The sequence below is a fragment of the Pollachius pollachius genome (assembly GCF_949987615.1).
Source record: "Pollachius pollachius genome assembly, chromosome: 10".
In the NCBI taxonomy this organism is placed as follows: domain Eukaryota; kingdom Metazoa; phylum Chordata; class Actinopteri; order Gadiformes; family Gadidae; genus Pollachius; species Pollachius pollachius.
This window is the reverse complement of record NC_136943.1, coordinates 21,495,310-21,507,925: the sequence shown is the minus strand read 5'-3', so window position 1 is coordinate 21,507,925 and position 12,616 is coordinate 21,495,310. Positions and strand designations below refer to the sequence as shown.

Genomic DNA, 12,616 nt, shown 5'->3' with positions numbered 1-12,616 from the left:
TCCAACAACCGACTGAAGAGTTCACTGGCTTTATTCTACTTTAATCGCATGGTAATAGCCCTTAATTGGACATGGAGATAATGGCAAACCAATGAACTTGTTTTAAATTTGGCTTAACTGTTTTACAATTTTTTTTTTGTTTAGATTGTACTCTTTGTGTAGTTTTTAATATGAGCTATTCTCTTTATTGGAGAAAGCAATTATTTTTCCATCCTTTTTGAATGGATGTTGTTGACTTTGAAGACTTCTAAATCTTCCCCTTGTGGGAGCTGTCCATCTCCTTTTCGTCGAGTCTTCACTAAATCACTGCTTGGACGCAATATCCTCAAAGTTGGGCCACCAAAAAAGTGGCTCTAGTTTGTTCAATATGTATTGATTCACTCGGTTATACATAAAGAATATAAATCAAATAACTGCACAACCACATGTTCTTCAAATACATTGTGACATTTTTATTACACTTGAGCGCAGTTTTGATACCAAAAAATAAACGTAAAAAAAAACGAGAAATAACACAAGAAATTATATCATGGAACCGTTACAAGGACTCATAATGGAGGTCTATGAGGTGACTGCAGAACGTCAAAAACAGAAACGACCATCATAACAAAATACAAAACATCCAATTACAATACACGTTGGTTAGTAACTACACTTCGCCCCGCCCCCCCCCCAATTGTAAGCTATACTATATACTTTACAAAATCCTACTAGAAAAAACTCCCAATACCAGTGGAATATCAAGTTATATATATATACTGTGTGTACAAAATATTAAAAATATGCTGTGAGTTTTCCATGTGCATCCAAAACAGCTACAATCGGCATGCAAATCCGTCTCAGCGTGGAGGAGGTGAAGCAGCGATGGGACTGGTGACGGTGTAATCTAGGGGTGATGGTGTGATCTAGGGGTCCTGGAGGTGTGATCAAGGGGTCCTTGTGGTGTGATCTAGGGGTCCTGGTGGAGGTGCGATCTAGGGGTCCTGGTGGTGTGATCTAGGGGTCCTGGTGGAGGTATGATCTAGGGGTCCTGGTGACGGTGTTCTGCCCCAGTGCCACTCTGCCAGGAGGGGTCGGATGTGGAACACACACACCACCGACAATTCACAACCGCAGATATCAAAGACACTAAAAGTATCTTCAGAAAGTGTGTGTGTGTGTGTGTGTGTGTGTGTGTGTGTGTGTGTGTGTGTGTGTGTGTGTGTGTGTGTGTGTGTGTGTGTGTGTGTGTGTGTGTGTGTTAGAGGGGAAGCGGGGGGGTTAACTTAAGGGTTCACTGCAACAGATCGCTAGTAACAAAAAGTACATCAACATTTGACATATTTCTGCCTTTAATAAAGAAAATAAACTTGTCTTTTTATACTTTTTTTTGCTGCAATGAATCACATAGAGGGGGGGGACGTGGGCACATCGCTAGGCAACAAAAGGCTCAGAGAGTGTTCCTGTCAGTTGTGGCGAAGACGAGAATATCTCACGACCGTGAACACGACTCCAAGACGTCTGCCCACATGGAGTGTCCGCTTGGTATAGCTCCGCCACGAGTCTGCTGTCGTACCCCGCGGGCAGCCAGCCTCTAGCCCCGCCTCTAGCCCCGCCTCTAGCCCAGCCTCTAGCCCAGCCTCCAGCCCAGCCTCTAGCCCCGCCTCTAGCCCAGCCTCTAGCCCAGCCCCTAGCCCCGCCTCTAGCCCCGCCTCTAGCCCCGCCTCTAGCCCAGCAGGGTTGACCTCTCCTAGGAGGACAGCCTGCCGACCCTCATGGGTCGATGGGCAGGCGCTCGTGGATCTCTGCGTAGCGGAAACTCTCGATTCCGACAGACAGCCATGACAGTCAACTATTGATGGTTAATATCTCTTCACAAAAAGGTTTTGATAATCCATTAAAAGGTGCCCTCCCAGACTCATACAAGGGAGGAAATACAACAATAGCAACTATATCATTTTGGCTTTTTATTTTTTTATAAGAAAGGATTTACCAGTCCAAACAATATTAGTATGGTGTGTGAGTAAGTGTGTGTCTGAGAGAGAGTATGTATTCCTGTATGTATGTAGGTCTTATGTAATTAGCTGCCATGCTAATCTTTTCACTCCAAAGAGCTTCCATGGAAACGTCGGTTACCATGGTTACTGTGCTCTCTCTCCCCCTTTATCTAGACACAGTGTGGAGATAGTGTGTGTACGTGTTCATTTTGGGAGTATGGTATTGCAAAGGGGCTGAAGTCTTCCCTATTTGATCTTAGAAGGGGTGTGTGTGTGTGTGTGTGTGTGTGTGTGTGTGTGTGTGTGTGTGTGTGTTTAAGACCGCACTCCGGGGTGCTCTGAAGCGAGGGGGGGGTTCCCCATAGCTCAGTGGAAAAGGGGGCGTGGCCGATCAATCAGAGGCGGAGCTCTGGTTCTGCTGGTATATGGACGCCTTGTCCTTCAGCAGCGCCAGACACAGGTGACAACTCCAGCTCCCTGCACGCACAAAAACACAACCCTTCAACCATGCTGCGCGTCCTGGCACTTAATGTACGCACTTATTATGTGTCGTACTAAGTTATAGCACTCAGTTATGTAGCATCTTATCCTAGCTATCTTTGTTGTATACTACTAAACTGGTCTTATTGTGGTACTACAGCCTAGTGCTAGTACTACGACTAAACTGGTCTTAATGTGGTACTACAGCCTAGTGCTAGTACTACGACTGAACTGGTGTTAATGTGCTTCAGCATAGGGCTAGTACTACTACTAAACTGGTCTTAAGGTGCTTCGGCCTAGTCATAAGATGTGCGTGTGTTTGTGTGTGTGCGTGCATGTGTAGATGTTGGGGGGGTGCTGTGCGTGTGTGTTGGCGCAGTGTGTGCGTGTTGCGTGTGTCCTCACGTCGTTCTCCGAGGTGCCGAACACTGAAAGGTGGCAAGGCCTATTTTTCTATTTGAAGGCAAATGTATCTTTTGACTGTTTTGACATTATGGATGAAATATGAGCCGAGAAGTAACCTTAAAGTACCGTACACAGAATCTAAATCGACAAAGAGAACCACCCTGCCCTCGCTGGGATGACTCAACACCACAGAAGAAGAGCAGAGCGACCGGGCGGTCTATTAGTGGCTCACCTTCAGGGGGCTCCGTCATGGGGGGGCTGAGGCAGTACATGTGGTAGCCTCGGTCACAGTCATCGCAGAACAGCAGCTGGTCCTGCACACACACACACACACACACACACAGTTATTTTTCCAGGAAGAAAACACAAAATGATGTGAAATACAAGAAAGTGGGCGCTACATTGACTCAATGAGATTTGGCACCGCATTTCGAACTGCTGTCCATTTAGAGGAGGTCATTACACTCTCCCCCCTGGCCAGCTGCCGCGGGATCTCTGGCCGCGAACCCCTCGGACATGGCACCCAGTAGCCTGGTCTTAATGTCGTTCAGCCTAGTGCTAGTACTACTACTACTACTAAACTGTTCTTAATGTGATACAGCATAGGGCTAGTACTACTACTAAACTGGTCTTAATGTGGTACAGCATAGGGCTAGTACTACTACTAAACTGTTCTTGATGTGGTACTACAGCCTAGTGCTAGTACTACCACTAAACTGGTCTTAATGTGGTACTACAGCCTAGTGCTAGTACTACCACTAAACTGGTCTTAATGTGCTTCGGCCTAGTCATAAGATGTGCATGTGTTTGTGTGTGTGTGTGTGTGTGTGTGCATCTGTACATGTTGGGGGTGTGCTGCGCGTGTGTGTGTGTGTGTGTGTGTGTTGGCGCAGTGTGTGCGTGTTGCGTGTGCGTGTGTCCTCACGTCGTTCTCCGAGGTGCCACACACGTTGCAGCACTTGCACTCGATGCACTGCCAGCGGTAGGTCTTGACGGCCGCCATCATCACCGCCGTGAACTGCAGGCAGGTGGGGTGGCCTGGGGTAGAAACCAACGGACACGGTCATCAAACATGAACCAGGGCTGGGCCATTGATACAATTCTGATCGCGATTTCGAAAACTAATATAAATCGAGTTTACACGTTTTTTTTATATTTACTTTATTAATAAAATGTTTTATAGAATGTGCAGAACATCTGGATACATATCTGTACATTATTTTCTGTTTGAAATTGTCCTATTTGATCAGTTTGCGTAAAGGGGAAATTTCAAAGTCCTCAGTTACAAAGTGTTTATTGGAGAGAAATGCTGAATATTGCATCATGTTTTCAAACTCAAAAATAATTCTTTGAATAATTGTGATTTCAATATTGACCAAAACAATCGTGACTATGATTTTCCATAATCGTGCAGCGCTACCATGAACGTAAACTCAAAACAGAAAGACCACAGGGCTGGCATGAGGTTCTGCAGAGGGGTCGATCGTAAAACCACGTGTACCTGAGCGGCCGCAGTCGGAGCAGGACACCAGCTCCTCTGATTGGCCGGTCTTCTGGTTGAGGGTGGAGTCTCCCAGGCAGAAGTCACAGTAGTCGTTGGGCAGGGCCAGTCCATTGGGACCCTTCTTAGGGGCTGAGACAACGGGCAGGAGGAAGGTGTTGAGCAGGGACCACAGGGGCCCCCTGGACACACTAGTGCTGGTGGAGACCCTCCCCCCCTCGCACCTGATCCTGCTGCCCACTCATCAATGATTCTAATTCACTACTACTGACAGGCAAGTCAAATGAGAACCAGAATAGACCACAACACATCTTTTTCAATCAAAGCAAATATGTCATATTCTCACCAGGCTAGCCAACCTCCACTCAGCAGAAACAGGTAAATGCCCCCCTGACACATTCAATCACATCAAATTATATTAATTGATTGATTATAATTAGATGTGAGGGAAATAGAGCATTGAAAATCCCAAGGGTGTGCTTGTTAGTTAGGAAGGTGTTGAGTCATGCATTAAGGCGTGGTGCAGGGGTCAAACAGCGAACACCACGACCCTACACCCTCCGCCTCCACCCTAGACCCTCTACACCCTCAGCCTCCACCCATAGACCCTCAGCCTCCACCCCTAGACCCTCTACACCCTCAGCCTCCACCCTAGACCCTCTACACCCTCAGCCTCCACCCCTAGACCCTCTACACCCTCCGCCTCCACCCTAGACCCTCTACACCCTCCGCCTCCACCCCTAGACCCTCTACACCCTCAGCCTCCACCCCTAGACCCTCCGCCTCCACCCTAGACCCTCTACACCCTCCGCCTCCACCCTAGACCCTCTACACCCTCAGCCTCCACCCCTAGACCCTCAGCCTCCACCCCTAGACCCTCAGCCTCCACCCCTAGACCCTCTACACCCTCCGCCTCCACCCTAGACCCTCTACACCCTCAGCCTCCACCCCTAGACCCTCAGCCTCCACCCCTAGACCCTCTACACCCTCCGCCTCCACCCTAGACCCTCTACACCCTCAGCCTCCACCCCTACACCCTCAGCCTCCACCCCTAGACCCTCTACACCCTCCGCCTCCACCCTAGACCCTCTACACCCTCAGCCTCCACCCCTAGACCCTCAGCCTCCACCCTAGACCCTCTACACCCTCAGCCTCCATCCCTAGACCCTCAGCTTCCACCCTAGACCCTCTACACCCTCAGCCTCCACCCTAGACCCTCAGCCTCCACCCTAGACCCTCTACACCCTCAGCCTCCACCCTAGACCCTCAGCCTCCACCCTAGACCCTCTACACCCTCAGCCTCCACCCTAGACCCTCAGCCTCCACCCTAGACCCTCTACACCCTCAGCCTCCACCCTAGACCCTCAGCCTCCACCCCTAGACCCTCAGCCTCCACCCTAGACCCTCTACACCCTCAGCCTCCATCCCTAGACCCTCAGCCTCCACCCCTAGATCCTCAGCCTCCACCCCTAGACCCTCAGCCTCCACCCTTGACCCTCAGCCTCCACCCCTAGACCCTCAGCCTCCACCCCTAGACCCTCAGCCTCCACCCATGACCCTCAGCCTCCACCCCTAGACCCTCAGCCTCCACCCCTAGACCCTCAGCCTCCACCCTAGACCCTCTACACCCTCAGCCTCCACCCTAGACCCTCAGCCTCCACCCTAGACCCTCTACACCCTCAGCCTCGACCCTAGACCCTCTACACCCTCAGCCTCCACCCCTAGACCCTCAGCCTCCACCCCTAGACCCTCTACACCCTCAGCCTCCACCCTAGACCCTCAGCCTCCACCCTAGACCCTCTACACCCTCAGCCTCGACCCTAGACCCTCTACACCCTCAGCCTCCACCCCTAGACCCTCAGCCTCCACCCCTAGACCCTCTACACCCTCAGCCTCCACCCCTAGACCCTCAGCCTCCACCCTAGACCCTCTACACCCTCAGCCTCCACCCTAGACCCTCAGCCTCCACCCTAGACCCTCTACACCCTCAGCCTCGACCCTAGACCCTCAGCCTCCACCCCTAGACCCTCAGCCTCCACCCTTGACCCTCTACACCCTCAGCCTCCACCCTAGACCCTCAGCCTCCACCCCTAGACCCTCAGCCTCCACCCTTGACCCTCTACACCCTCAGCCTCCACCCTAGACCCTCAGCCTCCACCCCTAGACCCTCTACACCCTCAGCCTCGACCCCTAGACTGTTTACTGTAAAGTTGAATCCACTGATAAAAAATGTCGGCTTAAAATGAAAGAGTGGGGAGATTGAGCAGCTGGCCTGCCTCTCACTCTCTGTGTGTGCATGAGGGCGGTGACTCACTCTTGGGCTCGTCAGGCTGGCGTGGAGGCGGTGGAGCCTCGACCTCCTCCCGGTCCTCACCCTCCTCCTCCGCCAGGTGAGAGTGTGTGTAGTGGTAGCTCAGGCCCGGGCGGTTCTTGTAGCGCTTCCCACAGACTGACACACACACACACACACACACACACACACACACACACCACAAAAAGTTGGAAAAATGAATCACAAAGCGTCTGAAGTGCATCTGTGTGGGTGATGCGGTGCTTGACACTCATTTACTTCAACTCATTTCCATCTCATGTCAAGTACAAGGCAAGAGCAGTGAACATGTAGAAGGCAAGAAATAAGGTAGAGACAGGAAAATATATCCTGTGACTTGTCTGCATGTTGGGACTCCGGGCTAGGTTCCAGATCAGGTTTTTTTAAACTTTAAGCATGGAAGGAAACCCCGATCCAGTCCCAAGTAGCGGGAGGGGGGGGGGGGGGGGGGGGGGGGTACTCACTGTCACAGGCGTAGGGCTTGTCTCGCTCCTCCAGGGCAGCGGCAGCCGCCTCAGACTTCTTCTTGCTGTTCCTCTCGCTGCGGCTCTGGAGGGGGAGCCCAGGGAGAAGCGGAGGTTAGGAGGTGAGCGACTCCACACCGATCGCAACATTAAGGCAAAGCACGGCGGGGCATTAGTCTTTTAAATGAGGAAGAATCACTGGGCCCAGGGCAGAAAAACAGAAGGTTGGATTCATCGTTCGTGTTCCTTTCATCCACTTTTGAGAGAAGGGAATTTAGAGCACCTTCAGTGTGAGTATGAGCTGGTGTGTGAATGAGAGTGTGAGCTGGTGTGTGAATGAGAGTGTGAGCTGGTGCGTGAATGAGAGTGTGAGCTGGTGCGTGAATGAGAGTGTGAGCTGGTGCGTGAATGAGAGTGTGAGCTGGTGCGTGAATGAGAGTATGAGCTGGTGCGTGAATGAGAGTGTGAGCTGGTGAGTACATTGGCATTGATTTCTGCGGGGCACAGGTGATGCGTGCCCCCTCGATATTTAGGCATATTATTAAATGACAAAATTAGATCAGTAGTAGAATAAATATTTGAAATCAGTCAAGAATGCCGGAGAGCATGACTGTAATCTGCTCCTTTATATTTTGAATAGTCACTCGGTGCCAGGGTTTTCTTCACATAAATAGACATTTGCAGCATCAATTGATGCAGAAGTATTCACCGGAATTTAGGAAATAAAGTGTTTGATGCTAAAATGTTCAAAGCATCATGGCCACTGTGTGTGCGTTGGTGTGTGTGTTGTTGAGTGTTTGTGAGGATCACGCGTTGGGGGCGCAGCGTTACCTTTGACTTGCTCTTGCCTCGTCTCTTGGGGGTCTCGTCCTCAAAGTCTTCATCGTCCAGGTCGTCCAGGTAGTCGTCGTGGTCCAGCACCCGCTACAGAGAACAGAACAGAACCGGATAACGAGGCCGGTCGCCGATCAATCACCGTCACAGTGACGGACTCAGACACAAATTAACTCCAAAACATGGAACTAAAAGAGTAATAAAACAACGTCCTACAATGGAAGACCCTACACTATGTTTTGAATACTAAATGCGTCCTGTAGGCTGCCCCATAGGGAGGAGGAGGGGCCGACCTTGCGTATGCGTCCAGAGGAGGTGTGGGTAGAGGCGGAGGCGGCGACGGGCTCCGGGACGGGGTCCTCCTCCGGCCCGCGGACCTCGGCGGCGGCGCCCCCCCTCCGGTCCAGGGGCTCACCCTTCAGCAGGGCCTCCAGGCTGCTGCCGTCGGCGGCCCCCAGGGTGTCGCGCTTCAGGCCCAGCTCGATGTCAGCTGCACACAACACATGGATGAGGAGGCAGGTCCACACAACACATGGACCAGGAGGCAGGTTCACACATCACATGGATCAGGAGGCAGGCCCACACAACACATGGACCAGGAGGCAGGTTCACACATCACATGGATCAGGAGGCAGGCCCACACAACACATGGACCAGGAGGCAGGCCCACACAACACATGGATCAGGAAGCAGGTTTACACAACACATGGATCAGGAGGCAGGCTCACACAACACATGGATGAGGAGGCAGGTTCACACAACACATGGACCAGGAGGCAGGTTCACACAACACATGGACCAGGAGGCAGGCCCACACAACACATGGATGAGGAGGCAGGCTCACACAACACATGGATCAGGAGGCAGGCTAACACAACACATGGATGAGGAGGCAGGCTCACACAACACATGGATCAGGAGGCAGGCTAACACAACACATGGATCAGGAGGCAGGCTCACACAACACATGGATGAGGAGGCAGGCTAACACAACACATGGACCAGGAGGCAGGTTCACACAACACATGGATGAGGAGGCAGGCCCACAAACACATGGATGAGGAGGCAGGTCCACACATGGAGCAAACACATGTCAACACCTGCATGTCCTCTACAGCTTCTCTGAGAACTGAACCCATGTATTTGACCGGTGATGACTTTGTTACTGTTCTAGCCTCCACTGTTTCCGTCTGCAGGATTATTTAAATGTAAACGCACTGAATCCTATATATATACATACACTACTGTTCAAAGGTTTGGGGTCACCCAGACAATTTCATGTTTTCCATTAAAACTCTTGAGTTCTATTCAGCAGTGCTAACATAAATGCCCAAGGTTATTCTAATCGTCAATTAGCCTTTTAACACGATTAGCTAAACAATGTACCATGAGAACACAGACAGATTGTATTTTCGATTCATTATACGTTATATTCATTGAAAAAACTGTGCTTTTTTTTAAAAAATAAGGACATTTCTAAGTGACAGCAAACTTTTGAATGGTAGTGTATGTGTATGCCGAGCTGTCAAAGCTCAAAGGTCCAAACTGGCCCAAACCAGTGTAGAGAAGGACGACATCCCCCAGCCCCTCGCGGACGGCTCACCACACCTGCTTTGAGGGGCGGGAAGGCCAGGCGGGGGTCCTCAGGAGGGTGGGCGCGGCGCTTCTTCCTCCAGCGGCGGGCGGGGTACGTGTACAGCTGGCCCGGGGCGAGGCCTGGGGGGGGGCAGAGAGAGACACACACAAAAACAAAAACCTGTTAGGTCAACAGAGCGAAGCTTGTCTGAGATAATATTAGCCCGCTATCATTTCACATACACAAACCGGAACACAAGAGTTAAAGGAAAACTTCTGGTTTCCTCGACCTTGACCCTACTTCCCGATCGTTTTGGGTATTAGGGATTAATGCGGACAGCAAACTTTTTAATTGTTCCAGTATTGAGCGAGAATGCTGCAGCCGGCATCCGAGAAAATGAGCTGCAATGTAATCCTTCTAGGCAATAGTGTCCAATTAATGTACGTCCTCTAGAAATGCTCGCCTTAGCCACAGACAGGCACACATTATATTATATCATTACGGAAAAGATCCTTACTGAGGGGAGTACAACTTGTTTCTTTACGTTTCGCTGAACTATTGTTTGCTATATGTCCAACCAAGTTTCATTATAGGAGAGGTCTCGCTCTGACATCTTGTTGGTTCAGGATATTTCCCTATTGTCATTGCAGTCTCTACTCTGGCTCACCCAAATCTTTTATATAACACTAGGCTACGCATTCTGTAGTCCAACACAACAAACTCTCCTCTCTCCAGATCTCGTTAATATTTCCACTGTTCTCTTCCTTCGACAGCTTAACTCTCGCAAGACTTCTCATTGAGCAAGACCTGGTTGGACCTGATAACTAACACACCATTATATACCGAAAGGTTAAGAAACGAGTGCAGCAGCAATACTGGACCAATTTCAGAAATCGGTTAACCTTTGGGATTACATTATGGTTTATGCTGATGATACAACTACCGTATTTAAAAAAAAAAGAAAAAAGAGAACTTTCTTAGACCATAAAGGCTAATTAAATAAGAGCTTGAATATCCTGGATCAACCAGTCAACCGCGTACAGAGAGACAGAGGAGACCCTCACCTGCACTTCGGTGTCTCTTCTCCATCCAGATGTAGCAGTTGGACTGGGCCACGCCGGTCTGGGAGTCCAGGAACGGCATAAGGATGCTGCGCTCCGCACAGAGCCGGGCGTTGTAGCTGTGGCACTGCTCCATCGCATCTTTATAATACTGCTCTCCCAGCCTGGAGCAGACGGAGGAAGAAGAGGATAACACAAGGTCAACCTTAAAGAGTTTATAGGTCTATGTGTGTACATGCACCATTTAAATAAATTAAGTAGGCCATGGGTGGAAGGGTTGTGAGAAACAATCTTTAATGAGTACATTAATTGGTATAGCATGCTTTAAAATTAGATGTTCACCCTTTGTGTTAAAAGTGTGTTACTCAATCGGATTGGGTTTAGCTGTGGAACTTCAAACTATTTTAACTAAGTACCATATGGCAACTTAAATGATGCTCAGTTAGAGATCAGTAACTTCATGACTATTAAAGTCCAGCCATTTTAGGCTGATATCACATTTCAATATGAGGACATCAACAATACACTCCCATTGCATTCCATCCTTGCGTTTTCTCGACTCCAAATCCGGACGTTATTGCATCAACCACTACCAAAATGAGGCTTAGTTAGGGTTGTGATAGTCTCACACACACACACACACACACAATGCAGACAGCAGCGAACAAAAGGGGATTGTTGACGAGCCTCGCGTCTCCACTGAACGCCCGCCAAGCTAATAGCCGCACATCTTAAATCAGCCGATCCACCTCCTTTGATCTTAGTGATGGATCAAACCCACGTCCACCGAGGCTCATCACACACACACACCGTCCCCCAGAAGAGACTTCATGTCTCATGGCGAGGCTGGCCCCGGCTAGCGTTAGTTCATCACGTTATATCCTCCAGGGGCCATTATCGCCCTGATGACTGTGAAACAAATCCTTCTCTTTTCCAACACGTAAAACTTCGTTCGCTAGAAACCAATGTTTCATAATACGGTCGTTAAAAGGACGGCATGCTGTGTGATATTTCGGTAAATTAAGATACTTACACTTTCACAACACTGTCGACGGCCGCCGCCATCTTTGCTTGTTGCGGTTGTGTGGCGCGCTACTGCGCATGCGCATACTATGCTCTGATCCTGTTCGACTCTCAAACCTCACAGAACAAAGCAGCCTTTACATATTAAATCCCTTTATGGCTGTGCGTCCTGCTGCACTGGCCCTGTTAGATAACCTACATGTGTAAGAACGTTTGAAAAGTAAAACAATTAAATGATTCATTATTAAACCCAGTTATTCTTCTTTTTATGATTGGATGGTGTAGACTGATTTCCTAATTGATGGGCCTAAACTACTCAGCCTCCGTATTGGTTGTTTGTAGCCGGTGTAATATTCATATTGAGAAATAGGAGTATGTGAGTCCCAAGATATCTTCAAGAAATTATGTAGTTTGGATGTTATGTTGTTGGCTATAGCCGTCTTTTTGTTAACTGATGGCCTGTCAGTTATGTTAGGCCATCAGTGTTCATTCATATTTCCATCAGTGTTCATTCATATTTCAGCATTAGGTGCCCCGTGGGCTCCATGCCCACGGGGCTTTGCATGGAAAGTGATGAAGCTTCCAATAAAAACAACATTCCGGATACTTTAAAAGATGAAATGATTGATGATGTTGCAAAATGGGAAGATAGGAATGTTGTAGGCTATAGCAGTCTATAGCAGGATGTTTTATCTCGCAGAAACCAAAGGGTTTTAGTTGGCCAGTTTGTTAAGTAAAGAGCTGTCACAAACACGCGTTTACAATGCTGTAGCACAGCACTTTCCATTTATCTACATGAATAAAAAACAACAATACTGTTGCTTGAGAGACATAATCATACTTTGATATTGATGATATTTAAAAAACACACGAGAGAGAACTTCATTTATAGGATAAGCAATCAGGATTTGGTTTTTGAGATGTTCCGTGACAAATCCGAATCATAGTGCTTTACACTGGCTTTGAT

General features: G+C 49.1%; 1 protein-coding gene across 1 annotated transcript; it reads right to left on the bottom strand.

Moving 5' to 3' along the window:
- Positions 1 to 1,193: 1,193 nt before the first annotated feature.
- Positions 1,194 to 11,700, bottom strand: LOC307081133 (zinc finger protein ubi-d4-like). The gene is made up of 11 exons (XM_079744184.1): positions 11,660 to 11,700; positions 10,630 to 10,790; positions 9,598 to 9,705; positions 8,283 to 8,479; positions 7,987 to 8,079; positions 7,156 to 7,240; positions 6,677 to 6,811; positions 4,363 to 4,494; positions 3,787 to 3,899; positions 3,094 to 3,175; positions 1,194 to 2,453 (listed from the first exon to the last, which is right to left on the bottom strand). Exons 1-11 carry the CDS (start codon positions 11,689 to 11,691, stop codon positions 2,368 to 2,370), a joined length of 1,224 nt encoding a protein of 407 aa, XP_079600310.1. The 5' UTR covers positions 11,692 to 11,700; the 3' UTR covers positions 1,194 to 2,367.
- Between the last annotated feature and the right edge of the window lie 916 nt (positions 11,701 to 12,616).